This window comes from Zonotrichia albicollis, chromosome 3 (assembly GCF_047830755.1).
Source record: "Zonotrichia albicollis isolate bZonAlb1 chromosome 3, bZonAlb1.hap1, whole genome shotgun sequence".
Lineage (NCBI taxonomy): Eukaryota > Metazoa > Chordata > Aves > Passeriformes > Passerellidae > Zonotrichia > Zonotrichia albicollis.
This window is the reverse complement of record NC_133821.1, coordinates 33552841-33571689: the sequence shown is the minus strand read 5'-3', so window position 1 is coordinate 33571689 and position 18849 is coordinate 33552841. Positions and strand designations below refer to the sequence as shown.

At 39.9% G+C, this 18849-nt stretch overlaps 1 protein-coding gene across 3 annotated transcripts in view; it reads right to left on the bottom strand.

Annotated features, from left to right (window-relative positions):
* Positions 1 to 18849, bottom strand: part of LPGAT1 (lysophosphatidylglycerol acyltransferase 1) — a 61444-nt gene that overhangs the window by 26510 nt on the left and 16085 nt on the right. For all 3 annotated transcript variants that reach the window (XM_014264401.3, XM_074537115.1, XM_074537116.1), the window contains 2 exons: positions 6320 to 6438; positions 1253 to 1348 (listed from right to left, as the gene is read on the bottom strand). In XM_014264401.3, coding sequence (XP_014119876.1) covers positions 1253 to 1348; positions 6320 to 6438 — 215 coding nt within the window. The remainder of the gene's footprint in view (positions 1 to 1252; positions 1349 to 6319; positions 6439 to 18849) is intronic.

Genomic DNA, 18849 nt, shown 5'->3' with positions numbered 1-18849 from the left:
AGAGTTAGGCAAAGGACCATTGCTCACTCAAATGAAGTATTTTGCCACACCCAAAGGCTGACAGCCTAGAAACATTATATTTTCAATTGGCTTATCTTTAGACTCACAATGACATCATTGTATCTTTGATGCTGTCTATGTCAGCCACTTTACAAAAATGAGGAAAAGCCTTTGTTTTTGCAGCTCAGGGATGGTTTGATTTTGTGACTGGAATTGCAACCCCACACTCAGAAACTGTAACTAACAAGGTGACAGACTTGTGTACCTCAAAATGCGCATATTGTAAATTCTACCTATTGGAAGAGATTTATGTTTTACACAGCATCCAACCCTGCTCCTTCCATCCATCCTCTCACAATACACAGCTGTGTGCCTCTAGAGACCTTTGTTTTCTAACCATGCCTCTAGTGTTAGTGAATCTCACTTCAGCTGCATCCTGCTGTGATTAGGCATTTCTTTATTTCATTTTGGGTAAATTAACTTCTCTGCAATGTGAAAATTCATTAATTCTCTCTGGCTCTCTACACATTTTATGTTCAGACAAAGGAATAAGGAGAGCAAAGAAACATGTATGATGGATATTGCAGTTCATGTAACTGGAAACAGGTTCATGCTTTTCATTGGCCTCCTGAGTTACTACTTGGAGAGTGCAGTTTGATCAACAGCCGCCACACAACAAAAAACCTTACCCAAGCTGTATGAAATAATCTGAAGGTCTCATTCATTAATATTTCAGATGTTGAACTCAACAGACATTCTTTCCTAATGCTCAAATAATAATTACCCTTCAAGAACCAATTAATTACTATTTACACAGGTCCATCACCACCTTTAATTGATCCACTACTATATGACCATCAAAAGGGACCGTGCTGCCTTTCCTAGTTCGAAACTTTGCAGCCAGAAGTGACCTAACCAGACAGACTCCCTGCATGGCTTCAAGGTCACTAAGGGAAGATGACAGGTGTGCTCAGAAACAGAGATAAAAAGAACTGCCCATGTATTCTGCTTGTACACCTCTCATAATAGGCTCCATTCACAACTGGATTCCATTATCATCTGTGTCTATGCAAATAATAAAAACATCTTGGAAAATAAAGCAGCTTCAGAACAAAGACCTCCTCAAATATACACTTCACAGCAAAGCTATTTCATCGTGCAAACCAACCACAAGGTGATAAGTAAGTTCCATAACACCATGATGTTCCAAATATAAGGATAAATCAAAGCAGTATTGTGTGTTTCCATTTACCTGTCTTATAAAGAAGTCTCCATGGATTAGAGACACAATGCCAAAGTTTGTATACTTAAAAATATGGTCCATCAGCCACATCATCTGACGGACAACCTGAAAAGTAAAAAGAAATTTTAAAAATGAGTGAATTATCAAGTGCAGAGAGTGATGAGTTATGTATGTACTGGTCACATTCTTGTCACTCTTACAACAGCAATAAAACTGGCAAATAAATAGAATAATGTCCTTTATGCCCAAAATATAAAGCAGCACAGGTGCTATGCTTCTCCCTCGAGAGTAGGATTAAATAGCTGCCTTTTTGTTATGTAATACACAGTTGTACAGCATTAGCCATGGCAGAGCAGCCACTTGTATCCCTGAGAATTTAATCAAAGCCTGCTGCTTGTCCCAGTCAAGCAGCACAGTGGGAAGGCAAAACCAGCAAGGTTGAGCAGATCAATTCACTTGACCATCGCTTCTTACAGGACAGTGAAGGCAGCTACTTTACCTGTTCAGCCCTTTGAGATTTAAAATAGGAGAATTACTCCCAACAAAGTAAACAACAGCAGGGAAAAGCTTCTTTTCTCACAAGGTCTTTTTCCTCTATCTCTCCGACATGTAGTTTTTGAAAGGGGTAGGAAGTGGTTCCCCAAAACTGGAACACCCAGCGTCTCTTACATGCTCCCAACCATGGGCTAGGCTGCCTTTTCTCTGCCCTGGGTTATGAGCCCACATCACAGCTGGCACAAGTTCAGTGAGCCTGAAGTCATGTAAGCCTGTACTCTTCCATTTACCACTATCAACAAAGAATATGAAGGACTGTGACATTTTTCTGGTAGTCAGAGGATCATGCAAGCACCTTCTGCTTTGCATCTTTCTCAAGCACTTTGAGGCAAACACAGAAGAAAACAGCCTAAGAAGTAAAGATAACATGCTACTATCCCTTCTTGTCTGCCAGTGGTATTCCTTACTAGGTGCATCCAAAGGACCAAAGGCACACTATGTATTTGTGAGTGACAAAAGAAAAATTAGTTCCTAGATCCTTACTTGAGACTCATATTGGTGAAATCGTTTATCCTACAGTGATCTCCAGGCTGTGTTAAATTAAAGTGAGGATCTTAAAGCCAAATTCTTCTCCAGACATTAACATTCTTTCCATTTCAGTAAACTAAAAAGCTTTATGCAAAAAAACCAAGAAAGAAGGGTGTGCCCTAAGGACAAGAGTCAAAAAAGCATCACCAGAGGTGTTACTGCTCATCAAGGCACCACAATAAGCTCCTGCCCATGCATCACCCAAAGGGGACAGGCTGCTGTAGGGAACCACATCCTTTGATAGAAACACCACCAAAATTTCACTAATGATGATTCAGCCTGCAGCAGTGCTCAGGCCTGCCAGTGTTCATCTACTACTTTGGTATTCTGACAACTACCTTCTATTGTCTCAAGCAGAAGTTAAGCCAACACAATCTATTTTACTGGAGGAGATAGGCAAGCTTAATACTCTACTTTGCTGGAAAGAAAACGTGTCTTTTGAGGAGTCAGCACTGGTCCCAGATGATCCATGGCAATCCGGGATGAGGAACCCTTGCCCAGCAGTGCTACAGCTTCTCCCATACCAGACCATCTGATGCTGTCTTTTTCTTTAGATAATGGTACATTTATCCTGCAAGTTGATCACTGCTTTTCAGTCTGAAGTCCATCTCACCTTGTTCCAGGTGCCACAGGGCTTCTACAACTAGCATCCCTGAGCTTCCCCAGTCTTTCTGAGGGATGAGATTTTGTCAAAGGTAAGTGTGACACACAAATTACAACTGAGACACTCACAGTCTGCAGTGTGTGGGCCACAAAGAGACAAACTTCAGAGCCCAGTGATCATAAATCTGCCTGTGAGCATAGGCAATGGTAATGAGTACAAAGAGAAAGTATTTTTATGTATGAAGCAATATATATACACATACTAACATACCAAATCAAAAAGCAGTCCAAAGAATAGGACACAGTTCTCTTGTCTGCATTCTAAAGGCAAATGAGATTAATAGATATTCCTTTTATTCTGCTAGCAAGGGCAGAATAGAGGACACTGGAAAATTTTGTTGGTAACTCTTCTATGTACTGACTCCTCTATTTAGCATCCTCAGGAATAAAGCAACACTTATGAGATGAGCCTCTTATCACTTGCATTTCAAGGAGGTTTAAACAAAGATATTCAAAAGTATTCTGAACACAAATTAATAGTTGTTGATGGCTTCAAAGAACTTTTGGATGCCACTTCAGGCCCTGTTTCTTAAATGCTTCCTGGTTAAGTAAGTTCAGAAGCTAGCAAAAGCTTTTTCCAACTATATAAAAAAAAAATCTAGGTGCTTTCTATTCACAGGCCCGCTTCAGCCTACACAGATTTCATAACAAAGCAACCTGGACAGACTGACTTTCATCTTTCCAGCACCTGTAATTTAACAATGAAATTTGAGAAAGCACAACTTGAAATCTGCACACAAACCACTGCAAGCTGCACTTTTGTCCCCACTACTCCCTTCCTGGCACTGTTTTCTGTTCCAAATCAGAAAAAAACCCCACATTTATCAGTCCTAATCCTGTCAGAAAAGAGTAATAGCAGAATTTTACCCTACTTCTTTGTATTAAACACATAATCTTCAATATTTATGAGAACACAACTTACTTACTGAATTTTTTTTAACTCTAACTTTCACAAAGAAATTTCTCAAACTTTAATAAAAGTGTAATTAGGTCACTTCTGGTTCACCTGAAATTTTGCTGTTTGGCTTATATTATGACATAATGTATTAATCAAATAATGCCAATCCAGCCTTTCTACTAAAATTCTAATTTTTAGCTGAAGTTCCACTTCTCTGATTAGAGATCATTCTTTTTTTATTCATGTAAGTGAATCTAAAAAACCAGAAATATCTCAGCACATGTATTTTATCTTACTGCTTTGTGAGATTAAATTGACTTAAAACAGATAGGCTACACCCTGATTGGTATATACTGGAAAAAATTACCTGACACCACCCTTGGGAAACACTGTCAAGTTACAAGACTGTCTCATGCATTTGCCTCACTACATAGAAAAATCCAGAACTTTAAACTGAACACTTCTGCTGTCTTGCATGAACATTTTTTTAAAAACAGCATTAAACTCTAAGTACTTGCAGATTACATCTGGTTTTGGTCTGTACCGGCAGTTAAAGCAAGCAAAAGAAGTTTTGGACTAGCACAAGTTAACCATCCTAAACAAAAAAAAATTCTTGAAAATTACAATCTTGCTGATAGATTAGTATCAAGCTTGTGAAGGACTCCATGTTAAGTTTAAACAGGCTTTAAGGAAAGGTGACTAATTTAAGCATTTACATACTGTACAATGACTATTTCTGGACAGGTAGGTTTATTTTTTTTTCCTCCAGTACTTCCAAAGTCACACTAAGTAAAGACAATTCTCTTTAGAAACACAAAGCATGCTATTTAAAAGCACCTGATCCAGCAAGTTCTAGCAAACATAAACTATCCTGATCTTTCTCATTATTTTCAGCCACTTGCATTACTCATGCTGTATTTTAAGCATGTATTGAAGCTCATATTGTTTTTCTTCTTTATTAGCTAAAAACATCAAAGCCATACTAAGCTGGGGACATGCACATTCCAAGAGCAATGACTGCAACTACTTCAGGGAAAAAATAGTGATTTTAGGGATTTTCTGCTTTTCAGAAAACATGCAAACCTAATAATTTCCATGGTGAAGATTATCTGTGATCTCAATGCCTTCCTTCATTTTTAGCATCTCCTACATTCACTGAAACTTACTCTGCCTTGACTGAAATGTTTGAGCTATGGGGTCAAACAGGATAAGCATGACTTAGATTTTTATCTATAAACCAGTGGTTAAGATCATATGCCATACATATCCACAGGATTACACCCTCACAGTCACATCTTTACCACAACAAGATTGTCCTAGGTACAATTTTGATGAGGGAAATTAAAGAGTTTATTCTGTAATTCTACTCATTTGGGTACAGCACAGAATACCATCGATACCAAATGCTCTCAATTCCAAAAGAAATTAAAGCAATCAAAAGTACTTTTACAACAGCCTGCTCTAGGCTAGAGTAGAAAGAAAGAAAGGTCTCTGTTCCATCTTGAGTACCATTTTCATACTTTGTGAGGTGGGGTTGTTTAAAAGTTGTGGTTTGGTTTTTTTTCTAATCAGCTTTGCTGTCATAAGAAAGATCTGGAAATCTTTTCAAATAATGTTACATCATTGATCTGCACTAAGAAAAACAGTACCAGGTATAAATTGTGCAGATGCAACAAAAACCAGTTCTTGTTTCCTTGTTTCTTCAGGGTATGATGAAGGAAGCAACACTAAGACACTTCAAGAAAGAAGACAACACTAAGACAGATACAGCTGCTGCATTTTTACAGCTTGACAAGTATGCCTCCTACTCTTTGTAGCCTAATCATGCACACATGCCCTTCTTCCTGATTTGTACAGAAATCTGATCTCCTGTTTACATTGGTTTCCACTCTTTAGAGATCAATTTTCTGAACAGCAATGCATGGAACAATTAACATTAGTTACATTTCTCACCAAGAAATCCTTAAGGGCTTGTGAAAAAAGAGCTCAAGCAATTTTGGCCTTAGCTAGGTAGCTCAGCTTTGGCATGCCCTCATCCTACCAAAATCTACATACAGCTTGCTCTAACTTTGAGAAAAATTCCAAGCTGGAATAAAGTCATAAGCAAGAAGCTCAACCTGTGCTGGTGTGAGCAGATTTGGCTTGAGTTGCACAAAGGCACGAGGTGAGAGGGAAAAGTCAAGTACAGGATTGCTTTGTGAGGAGATCTGCTTCCCTCTGGGTTAACCTTGGCTGGATGCACAGTGACTCAGCTCACAGCTCACCTTCTCCAAGCAATGTCCAGGGTCTATACCTGCTCCAAGCTCCTGGCTGTCACACTGGACCAAATCCAAACAAAAAGCTCCCTGCTGAGGTGCCCTGGTGGGTTATCAGGGCTGCACAGGGAGGAGAGCAGGGAGCCCAGCACCACCCCTGCCCCGGCTGTAGCCTACCGTGCCTTTGTCCTGCAGGCACATCATCAGCGTGCACACGTCGCCCGTCGCTTGGTGGTTCACCAGCACCATGGCTTCATCTTCTGACACCGCTTTGACATCATCACCCCATTCCACTACTATATTGAAAAAAAAAAAAAAGGTAAATTTAACAATGAGAACATGGACATTTTTCTATCAACAAAACGACCCCACACCCAGACTACAATCATAAAGAAACCTACATGCTACATGTCAATTTATATTGGCACATAACATAGGGCAGGAATATTAGCAAGAGTGTTTATCCAAGCAGGGGGTATCCAGCTCAGTTTGAAACTGCATGCGCAGAATAACAACAAAACAAAAATGCTCCACCAGAACATGTGCACAGAGATTGATCTTTCTGTGTCATTACACCATTCTATATTTAGGGTCTGAAAATTACATAAGCTTTTTGACCCAGCTTTCATATTCATCTATCTCACCTCATTAGATTAAAAAGAAAATTATATTGTCAGCTGTGGGTTTTGCTGGCTGGGCTTGTTTGTTTTTTTTAAATTTAGCAAGTTTTTTTCATTTCCACACTCACTGTTATTATTCTACTCCAGTAAAAGCAAAACAAAAAAATCTGTATTTGGATCACTAGGTTTAAAATGCTACGTTAAACAAACTCATTCATTCAAATCTAAGCAAGTTAGCTAAAGGCAAGGAAGCGGTTCAGAAAATGCTGCTCACATGACAGAATCTATTAGCAAATACTTTATATACCAGATGCTCCAGTGGCAAGAATGATGTCAGAAGGAAGATACAGTTGATTATCACCCAACACTTAAACTGACTATCAAAACCATGCTGAGATAAGGAAGAGGGGTTAAAATTGATAGTTCCATCATCATGAAGTAAGTGGAGAAAGAGAAGACTGCCTCCCAAAGAACACAGGATGGGGAACCAGGAAATGTGTGCTGTAAACTAAAGACCAGAATATATCTAATGCTGCTACTGGGGCAAAGAGGCAAGTGAGTAGAGTCTGTCTTTCTTCAGTGAGAGGGATGGACAATGCAATAATGGACACTGCAGTGCAGGGTTAAGGGAAAGGATGGAGACAGGCAGAGGAGCTCCGTGAAGTTCAAAAAGAAAACTAAGATGCATTGCCCATGCATGTAGGACATAACTTCTGTGTTTGCTCTGTACCTTGAGAGGTTCCTACTGGCTATTATTTTCAGTTCTGACAACAAAGGGAATATTTCTGACTCTCTTGTATAGTTAAAAGTCCTTCAGGCAGTGAAAAACTCTCAGCACAGGCTAATTACTGTCTTCTAAAAGATGGTTTAACTGATGCAAAGGTAATTGGCTACGCACTGAAGACAAGAAGCAATAATCCATGCATAGCTTCCCTGTCCTTGAAGAAATCAATTAGTATCACACTTTTGAAAATTGCCACTTTATTACAGCTCCAAAATTAGTACTGAATTGAGACTTGACCACAAAATAAAAAAAGAAAATGCTGTGTTTGGTCACAAATAGACAAAAATCAGGCTATAGACATGAGGGTGAAGAGAACTACTCATTCCATAATGTTCAATCTCCTTTCCTTTCCCTGGGAAAGCTAAGCACAGATCCTTCCTTGTTTGTCTCACCATGAACTTGGGAGAGCCCCTTTATCCCTCCTCCCCACTGTGTGCACATTCCCTGCAATGCCCTCTCTCACTCCATGAATGCTGGAAAATGCCTGGCCGTGGCAGCTGGAGTTGACGTGCTCCTTCCTTATCAAGTGTTCCACATATCTCACCATGGCAGTACCCCACAGAGCAAGAAATTAAGATGAAAGAGAATTGTTTTAAAGGGAAATGAATCAACCACATACCAACTTTGAAATTATTACTTCAGTTTTTCTATTAAGCAGCTAATATACAATAGTACTGAACTGTGGCTTTCTAAAAGTAATAAAAATTAAGTACTAAATGTATCAAATATCTACAAAATCACATTTCTCACAAGTAGCTAATTGTTTCCAAATAAAACTATTTTATTTCTAGATCACTCAGAGAAAATAAATGCATTTCTTTACTATAAATATTTCCCTGGAACATAGCAATTTAATACTAATAATTTAAATTGCAGAACAGTTTAAAATTAAGCTCTCCAAAAATGATTCAGAAATCTAACTTCACAATGGATTAAAATGAAGGTCATGACTGAAAAATACAAGCCATGAGAAGCAGCATACAGTTGAAAACAGCAAAAGAGGAGAACTTAGGAAGCTCAATTTGCTATAAAAAAATACACTTTTAACATACTAGGTGAAGACTAATGTCTGACTTTGAAACTTCAGGTAGGCCCAGTCGAAGAAATAGAGGGGGAAAAACCTCTCATTACCAATTTTACCTACTGTTGTTAAACACAAGAGGGCATAAAACAAACAAGCAGCTCACAATGCACTAACAGGTTTCAGCTGCAAAGTAAGAAAAAGCTCTGTGATCCCACTCCAAACACAAGGTGAAGAAAAATGAAGTTTGATTTAATTCTTCAAGCTGATTGACTCCACTCACTGCACCTATCAAGCAGCCAAGCCAAGAGCTCAGCTGACAGGTATTGGGTTATTAAATCCCAGGGTACCAGCTGGCCTCCCTCTTGCTTCTTCCCTCTCTGTCACTCCTCCTCAGGCAACCAGGCTGTCTCTTGTGCTTAATCACGCTCTATGGTCAATTGATTGACCTGATTATCGAGGAGAACAGAATCACTTTGTCCACGTCCTTCACTGGATTGAAAAGAGAACAGCAAACCACAGAAGTGTGCAGAAAAACCACTGTCATTACTACAGTTTTATAAAGAAGAAAAAACCTAAACCCTCAAATCTCTAGAGTTTAAAGTTCATTGTGTGCCTTTAAATTCAGTGGGGGGAATAAATGCTCATCTTCAATTTTCTCCCCACACAAAGGAGAACATTTTGCTTTAAGAAATACTTGAACTATTACATTCCTCCACTGCAGCTGAACACATTGAAATCAAAACCTCAGCTGGATGGCAGCAGAACCAACAACACTGCTTTGCTCCACTGTAAGAAGACAAAAAACAGCTCAAAGGCAAATATTTATTACTTGAGGTCCTGAGATCCGACAAACTTTCCTCCACAGCTTCATTCTACTGCCAGAGCACATTTTTTAAAGACAGCAGTTCTGTGTCTACAGCCTGACAATAGTTAGATTTCTGCAAATGCAGTTTAACATAGTAAAATAACATAAAGGGAGTAAAGAGCAGGAAATCATTTTAATGTGGCAAGACATAAGTGATTTAGCTTAAAGAGAGACTTCACTTGTGACTTCAGGTGGTGAGCAAAATGCTTCACCAGAAATGAAGACAAATCTACTTGCAATTACATGAGCCCCAGGACAGAAATATTTATCCTTCTCTCATAAAAAGGAGTGCAAGATGTACAACATCAAGAAAATATTTCATTTAATGAGCTACAGACTTAGCTTTTTATGAGCTAATCCTTATAGAGCTCCAAGAAGAGAACAAAAGTAATACAATTTTTCCATATTTTTACTGAACTATTACTTGTTCTTTCAAGTTCTCAGAACACTTGGCTACTTTGTAATCATGTCCTTAATGTAACTGTCTGCATGCAAGTGATGCTATGAATAAATATTCAAGCACTTCAATTACAGTATGTCAGGAGGCTGAGCAAAGGACTACTAACCTAACTAACCATTCACTAGATTTATTTTAGTTTTGAATATACCTGGAAGAATGAACACTACTGATCTATGCAAATGCCCAGACATTAATATGAACAACTTCATTCTGCATACTGTATTTTAAAACTTAAAAAATGCTCTGAAACTTTCAGCATCTCTTCTTTGTTATAGTCAGTAGTTTCACTACAGTGTCCCCTAAGAATTGGCATACATCTCCTTGGCCTCATAACAACTTAAGTCCTAATTTATTATTTCAAAAAGCCCTGAGTTTTAAAGACTGACATTTTATGGCAAGGTCAGGGAAGTCACCTTAATCACTAATCACAACTACTGAAACACAAATCACCTAAAAGTTACAATTTGCGTAAACATGTCACTGATTTGGATATCCACTTTATTTGCTACTTAGACTTGAGCCCACACAATATTCACAACTTTCTCTAGAAACTGGGAGAAGTTAAGAAGTTCCACTCGAGAACTTTGCGCAGAATCACAGAATGGGTGAGGCTGGAAGGAATCACAGTGGCTCATGCAGCCCAACCTCCCTGCTCAAGCAGGCCATCCCACAGCACACGGCACAGGATTGCATCCACACAGCTCTTGAACATCTCCAGTGAGAGAGACTCTCCAAAACCTCTTTGGACAACCTGTTCCAGCACTTGGTCACTGCACAGTAAAGAAGTTCTTCCTCATATTCAGGTGGAAATTCCTATGCATCAGTTTCTGCACATTGTCCTTGTCCTACTGCCTGGCACCACTGAGCAGAGCCCGGTCCATCCTCTGACATCTCCCTTCAGACACCTAGGAATCTGATTGATGAGGTCCCCTCTCAGTCACCTCTCTCATCTTTTCCTCCCAAGACACATGCTCCAGTCCCTGCATCATCTTTGCAGGCCTCCACTGGACCAGCTCCAGTAGCTCCACGTCTCTCTGGTACTGAGGAGCCCAGAACTGGACACAGCACTCCAGATGTGGCCTCACTAGAGCAGAGCTGAGGGGCAGGATCACCACCCTCAGCCTGCTGGCAATGCTGTCCCCAGTGCACCCCAGGACACCACAGGCTTTCTTGGCACAAGGTGCTGCTGGCTCAGGGACAGCTTGCTGTCCACCAGGACATCCAGGTCCTTCTCACAGAGCTGCTCTCCAGCAGGCCAGCTCCCAGACTGTGCTGCCAGTGCACAGGGTTACTCCTCCCCAGGTACCTTCCCCATTTAGACCCATCCATAGCTTATTTTCCTTTCTGATCACTTGCATCATGTCACAAGACTTCGTGAAAACTTGTTCCAAGAAGGTGCAGACTGGAAACTGTTAGAACTGAACACCTCTAGTTGATCACTTGGAAACCTTCAGCAACAAATAAACAGCATTACTGAGGAACAGCCTTCCTCAAAAGCTATCTAGCAGAAAGAATGTTATTGTTAGGTACTGGGCAGTGACTAATGCCTGACAACCAGGTTTCTGTGTTTTAAACATTTCCCTTCTTAATCAAGCATTTATGTCTGGCAAGTTGCAATCCTGCTTTACTGTTATTCACAAACAACTCAATGCATGTTTCAACTGGAGTAATCATGTACAGTTGTTCAACTCATTTGTCTCTCCTTAATAGATGGGATTCTTTGATAGCTGGCATTACGAAATCCCAGAAATTATGCCAAAGGTTAAATACTACTTAGAGGTCTTTTACCCTTCACAAAAAGGTTAAGGTATTTATCTCTAAGAACTGGTTGTCTACAGTGAACAAAAGGAAAACAAAAAATGGACTAAGCTAATTATCATACAGTTAGTCTTTTACACTTATTAAGCATGTATTTTAGGGTCAGAATATATTTCAAAACACCTACATAAAATTATACATATACTACTTGAAAGAGAAAAATAGCTCTTCTTATCCCACCCATTCCTTCCAAAATTCCTACTGCCAAGGAAGGCTTCATATCATGTTTTTAACAGCACACATAAGAGGTACAGATCATGAATAAAAATACAGGACAGAAAGGAAGAAAAGCACATACATACAATATCATATCTCATTAAACATATCTTCACTTCAGATACTGTCCTTCTTCTATTAAAGAATGTATTCTTCCTAACAGAAGATTTTTTTTATTTCAAGACTACCACAATTTCCATATCTTTAGGTCGTAAACATGCCATTTCAAACCAGATTTTGCTAACAAAAAGAGCATCCTTTACAGATAATTGATTCAGATTTTTATGATGATTAACTGACTGCAGTGACAATTTTTCCCTTTATTTCAATGAAGAAAAATACTTGAAATAGAAAATTCACAGTAGGAACAGAAGCTAGGGAAGAGAAGGCTGCAAATAAAGGGAGGTTATTCCTACAATATATGTTAATAAGCCAAGGCTGGGTTTAAGATGTCCCAGTCACCGTCTTTGGTTTTTTGTGACCAACCATTTTGCACACCTCTATGCTTCATTGTATGAAACAACACAAATTTCTTTTTGCTCTCAGTTCTTCTTAGCTTCTGTTCCCCCCCCTCCCTGCAGTTTAAAGTCAGATGTGCTTTGTGGACAAGAACACTTCAGTAGTCACAATATTTATCCCCTAAGTCAACCCGCCCTCTTACTTCAATTAACCAACAATCCAAAGGGTTAAAAACAGGAGACAATTACAACAGGGATTCCCTGGCTCTGTCACCTTTCCAACCAAGCCAAGAACCAGGTTGTTCCTAAAGCACAGCAGTTCCTTTTGGAAGTAGGCTCCAGCAATGACTGCTTCTGAAGATTGACTTAATTTTCCTGGAGTGCACGTTCAAGACCTCAAGGGTACAGTTTACTTGAGTTCTGTAATTCACTGGCACAAGAGATGACGCTTGTGGCTGAAGAGAGGGCTGCTTTTACCCATACATGAATGAGAATCAATAATCAGCAAAACCTTAGCTCACCTTCAAGGAAGCAAACTTCTTCCACTGACTTAAATTCTGCCAATACCATTCCAAGAGCTTCAGCACTTTGCAGTTGTATTAGGCAAGCGGTTTACATGATGAGAAAACTTTTTAAATTAAAAGATCCTGTCAGAATACACAAGCTATGACCACAGCAGATATCTAAGGAAGATTTCCAATCTATCTTAAGTATTACAAGAACACGTCTTGCACTGGACATACCCCCCACATTTTCTGGAGGTCTCATGCTGCTCCCATCAAACCTGCCTGACACGTAGAGGCACCCAATTCCTGTATCTCATAGTTTTGATCATCCACACTCTAAGCCCGGCTGTAGATGGTGGTGCCTGCTCCCAAGGAGCAGTACAAGTCACAGTGTGTGCAGCCCCACAGGTAAACAGGAACTGTGAGATGTGAAGATGGATGTCAGCTTTCATGACTACAGTAGTAATGAACTGCAGCAGCTGAGAAGGAACCCCACTGTCTGTTTTGCTGCTTCTATTCTTAGAAAAGCAACTGCAAGACTGAAGAAGGAGATGGAGTGCTGAAATCCTTTTGAAGCACCTCGCGCTCATGAGTCACAGCACTCGCAGAAGGAGCGAGCTGAGCAGCACATTCCTCCCCAGTGACAGATAAAATACATTAACCACTCACAAGAACATCAATGCATTCATGAACTAATATCCTAAAGCTTTAATACCTTACATACTGCAGATGGTATAATGGCCAGAAGAAAAAAAATAGTTTGTTTGAAGTCTAGAAAGACAAGCGAAACAGTGGGATAGTCTAGCAAGTTTTCTCACCATTAAAGAATATTTCAAAATAAAAAATCAGCACAAGTAAAGGTTATTAAGGGATACTGCAATCAAATGACCAGGCCTAAAAGTTGAAAGTTATCCTGACAAGTTTTAAAGTACGCATACAAAAATTACCTAGTTAGAAGCACACTGTCACCAAGGCCCTAAAAAGGCAGATGAACCTGAGCCAAGAGTAAACACAGTTTAGATTAACTGCCACCACTTCAGTTTATGTGCAAAGCTGAAATCCTGTACCATTTTTGTTATTCTCAGTTACAGCAGAAAGAAATAATGTCAACCTATGTTCAAAAACATCTATTTCCAACATGAAATAAAGACTAAATTTACAGGACTGTCTTTAAGACTACCATAAACCAAAAAAAGGATGTAAACTAAAGAAGAACTTTTGCCTTTTCCTGGTCAAAAGCCTCTAAATACTGGGGATTACCAAAAAGATGTAACGCTGCAAGTGACGGAAGAAAAGAATCATATTTTAAAAAAACAAATATCAAGAGGTTCTGAATAGAAGGATCTCAGCTAAGTTGATACACAGTGCAAAGATAAGATTTTCAGCTTAGTAAGACTGCACAATGGAATTAACCTCATTTGACGATCACTAATCACAAGACCTATCGTATGAAAAAAAGGTCCCCTTGGAATTTTGGTCCAGAGATGTTTTATTCCTCCTTAAACAGAGAGTATGAATTTGAAAATCTTAAGAGACAGTCAAGACATACAATTTTTTTTTTACCACTCTACACCTTGTGATATAATTCCAAGGTCAGAGAAGATGATGGAAACAGCACAGACTACATCCCATCACACAGGTCAGCACTTAACTAGACCTGTTGTCAGACAAGGCTGTGGGTCCTGTATTTTGGTCTCTTTATCCACAGCAATAATTTTTACAAGTGAAAAACGATTCTCACCAATTAAGCACATGACTTTAAATACTGAATCCATGTAATACTTTTCCATTGTTTTAAAATGCAAGAGTCAACATTTCAGGGTTTCACCTGTAACACTGATGTCTGCTTTTTAACAAGAGGCAAATTTGATGTTGGACTACCCTAAGTGAACACCTTAGAAGTCCTTTTCAGTGTACTGTATATTGAAATGACAGTAATTTAACTATGGTTACAATGCAAACCATATCCTAATTGCAAAGAAAACTATCTGTAAGGCTGCTTTATGAAGAACAGCCTGGCTTTTCTAGAAGTAAAAAGAAAAGTTACTTTGAAAGCAGCAATTCTGGAATACAACACCACTACAACATTCCCAGCGTGCTTTTTTTGCAAAAGGTTAAGGACTACAGAGGAGCAAGAAAGAAGGAAAGTGTTGGTTTTCTCTGGTAAAAAAACATACCAGGGCTGCTGGGTAAGGAAAATATGCTACAAATACAAAGTTTCCTATTATTGTTACCCTTATCACCCTTTCAAGCAAACAGCAGTTGGCTGAGGCTCTGTATTTTTAATGACCTGAACCCAGCAGGTTGCCATAGTACTTTACCCATGCTCATCTGCCCCATCACTGCTGTGCCACTAAAAAAGCAGGAACAGAGCTGACAAACAGGCTCTGACTCAGCAAACACCGACAGGAATATAAGTGCTATGGCACTTTTGTCTTTATTTTCCCTTTAAAAACTACTGCTATGTTATAAAAAATACCCATCTGCTGCAGGAGTGGAGAACTTGTTCCCTCCTGGGCTCAAGTCAGAAAATACCATAGGACTTCATGCTCAGTAGATGAAGTGGGGGGAAGAGGGAAGAAGCAGGATGTTTGCAGGGATGGTGCTTGTCTTCCCCAGCAAACACTTGTGTGATGGAGCCCTGCTTTCTCAGGGATGGCTGAACACCTGCCTGCCATGGGGAACTGCAGAAAGACTTCCTTGCTTTGCTTGTGTGCCCAGCTTTTGCTTTCCCCATTAAACTTGGCTTCAACCCATGGGTTTTCTCACTTTTACTTTCAATTCTCTGCAGATCCAGTGACCCTGCAGCTGTGTGGGGCTTGGGGGCTGGCTGGGGTTAAAACACAACAAAGAGCCACTGACATGATGAAGGGACCAGAGCATCTTTCATAGGAGGAGCGGCTGAGGGAGCTGGGACTGTTCAGACTGACGAACAAAAGGCTTCAGAGGGAAAATCGTACCCATGTGTCAGTACCTGATGGAGGCCCAGAGAAAAGTGTAAAGATGGCTTATCCAGACTCTTCCCTGCAGTGTCCAGTGACAGGCTGAGAGGTAATAGGGACAAATAATAAAATAAAGGATACCCCACTTCAACACAAAGCAAAAAAAAAAACCCCAAAACAACCACACCACCAGAGCATCTTTACTATAGTACGTTTCCAGGTTGCACAGTGAGGTTGTGAAACGTCCATCCTTGGAGCTGTTCAAACCCTGACAGGACATGAACCTGTGCAACTAACCTGGCTTTGAGCTGTATGATCCTCAGAAGTCCTTTCCAACCTAAACAGTTCTAACAGCCTGATACCAGGAGGAAAACACAGTGTTAAGAGAACTCTCTCTTAGTGGATATGCACAGCTACAACAAAACCTACAGCTTCATCCTGCAGCATGAGAAGGAACAGCCTTTACAATCACAAAGCACATATTGCAAATAAAAACTAGCAGCATTTTTCTGTCTTACTGCTGCAGAACTGCAGCAAAGATAAATCTGAAAGATAGTGCAAATCTTAATATGAAAGAAGCAGAATATTATTCATCTGAGATCATCAAACTCAGGAAAAAAGGTGGGACCAACCCCAGGAGCTGGAGGCAACAATGCATTTTAGCCATCCAGAATAAGCCATTGTGTTCACTGCTAGGAAGTCTTGGTATTTTCATCTGAAGATCTTCATTTAAATGTTTTTCTTTTTAGCTATATTACGGAAAAGTGAACTCCTCTATGGGACACTGCTTTGTCTGCATGACAAACATGAAAGCAGTGAGACTGAAACTAAACTACTTTAAGTTACTCAAACACCCAGATACTCAAATTACTATTTAATACTCAGATACAGCTAGTGACACCTACTCAAACACAAAACTTAAGAGTAATAACAAGTAAACAAAAAACCCCAATATGCCAAGTGGGAAGGCCCCAATTATTTCCTGCATTATATTTATCCAAGATATTTATCTAAAATAGTTACCTAAGCTGCTCTTATACTTGAGAAGCAGAAGAGAGTCACTGCAACATCACAGGACAATCTGTGCTGGTGGAAAAAAAAACAAAACCAGAAGGGGCAGGTCAGCACAATCAGGACTATCAGAAGATGGCATGATGGGGCAGCAAGCACCTGTTGAACCAGGATGAATCCTCACAGAACTGTGGCTGGAAGACCTGCTGGGCAAGTCTGGTTGGCCCAACAAGAAAAGCACAATCAGGACGAGTCACCCAGGTTGCCTTCAAAATTGCTGTGAATTTCTTTCTGAAACAAACTTGTTAGGCATGTTGTGGTCTCTAAAGCATAGCAAGTGTAGAGTTTTGTTCTTTTAAAGAACATGTTTAGAACATGTTAAAAACCTGCATCCTCCCCACTCTTTTTTGTGGGCTGATGTACAAGATAAAGGAAAACATCCTTGGTACAAAATTTTTGTAGCCATATGTCACAGAGATACAGAGCCACTACTTAGGAGGCAGGGACAGGGTGACAGCTGCTTAATTTTTAGTGGGCTTTGGATTTGTTTGGGGAAAGCAAATCACAGAAATATTTTACCCCAAGAGAGCAGTCTGAAAGCACACCCTCTGTCACAGTTAAAAGTTCTGCATCCCAGCAATAACCTGAGCTGTCTTTGCAGCAGCAACTGACTAGGCAGCAGAAATCACCCAGAGGCAGTACCAAAAACTACAACAACATTACTAGGGCTTCCTTTTGAGTCACTAGCAATGGTATGCATTACTAATCTGATCCTGCTGCTTGCCTTTCCAGATGTGAAACTCCCCTGATGCCAAAAAGACTCATTCATAAGGTACTGCACTTGCCTCAGCTGCTAAGGTGGCTCAGAAAGTACAGCTCACACATCATTCAGCCTTAACAAGCTAATAGATAAAGGGATAAAGCAGTCAGACAAAACCCAGTCAGGGTCTGGGGAGACAATGCCCAGAAAAGAGAGCCAAGGTTTTTGGCCCCAGAGCAAAGGGATGCAGCTCAGATTATGCCATCAACACCAAAAAACAGTATATCCAACCCAAATGTGTGAAAAAATCCCATTACGATAATGGTCTATGCAGAACAAACTTGCAGGCCTGTCTCCTCCAGACAGAGAACTCTTTCTTTCAGAGTGGGGGAAAGGCTGAAACCTGCTTTGCAACCTCAGCTGTTCACTCTGGGAATCCTGATGTAAACTGGCCAGCCTAGAACAAGCTGGCCAAAACTAATAACCAACAAGTCACTGTACAGGAGGACAGCACTCCCACTGCTTCCATTCAACTGTTCAGCTGCATCTCCAGAGGTGCATGCTGTTTGGGATCAAATTTTCTTCTTTACGTGACAGAACAGGGTCTGCACTGTGTAGTCCAGAATAATGTAAATAATGAGGAAATTGGATAAAGACTCACTGAAAAAAAATGCACTTGGCAGGGCAAAAACAAGGCTTTAAATAAATAATTGGGAAAAAATCCGTAAGGCTGTTCCAAGAAGAAAATAAAACATGAGCTGTTTTATGGCTATAAAGTCTAATGGCTATAAAGAAATAAAGATAAGAATCATCTATTATCATAGATATCAAATACATATCAGTACATCAATACTTATCAAATACATAACACTTGAAAGAATTTATTACAGAAATTTAGGTATATTCTGCTGATAACTGCTGAGGTGCTCAAAACAAATCCTGATAAAGACTGCCCAAGATTTTCATTGTTACTTAAGAAGAAGCAAGCTCTACCACTACAAAGTTCTGCAAAAATTGCTGTTTTACTCTTCAGGGAGATAAAAAAAAAAAGTGTTGAGGTATTTTGAAAGCCACAGTTCCAGCCATACAGAAAATTCTGCTCTCACTTAGTCCAGATCCCCCAGTAAGCCCAGTTAAAAGTAGGGCTTTAAAGAGCAAGTAACTGGTGGCAAATAGCAATGAACCTGCCCAGGAAGAGATGGCCACTTCCTCTCCTTTTCAGATTTGCAGATTGCAAGCTTCC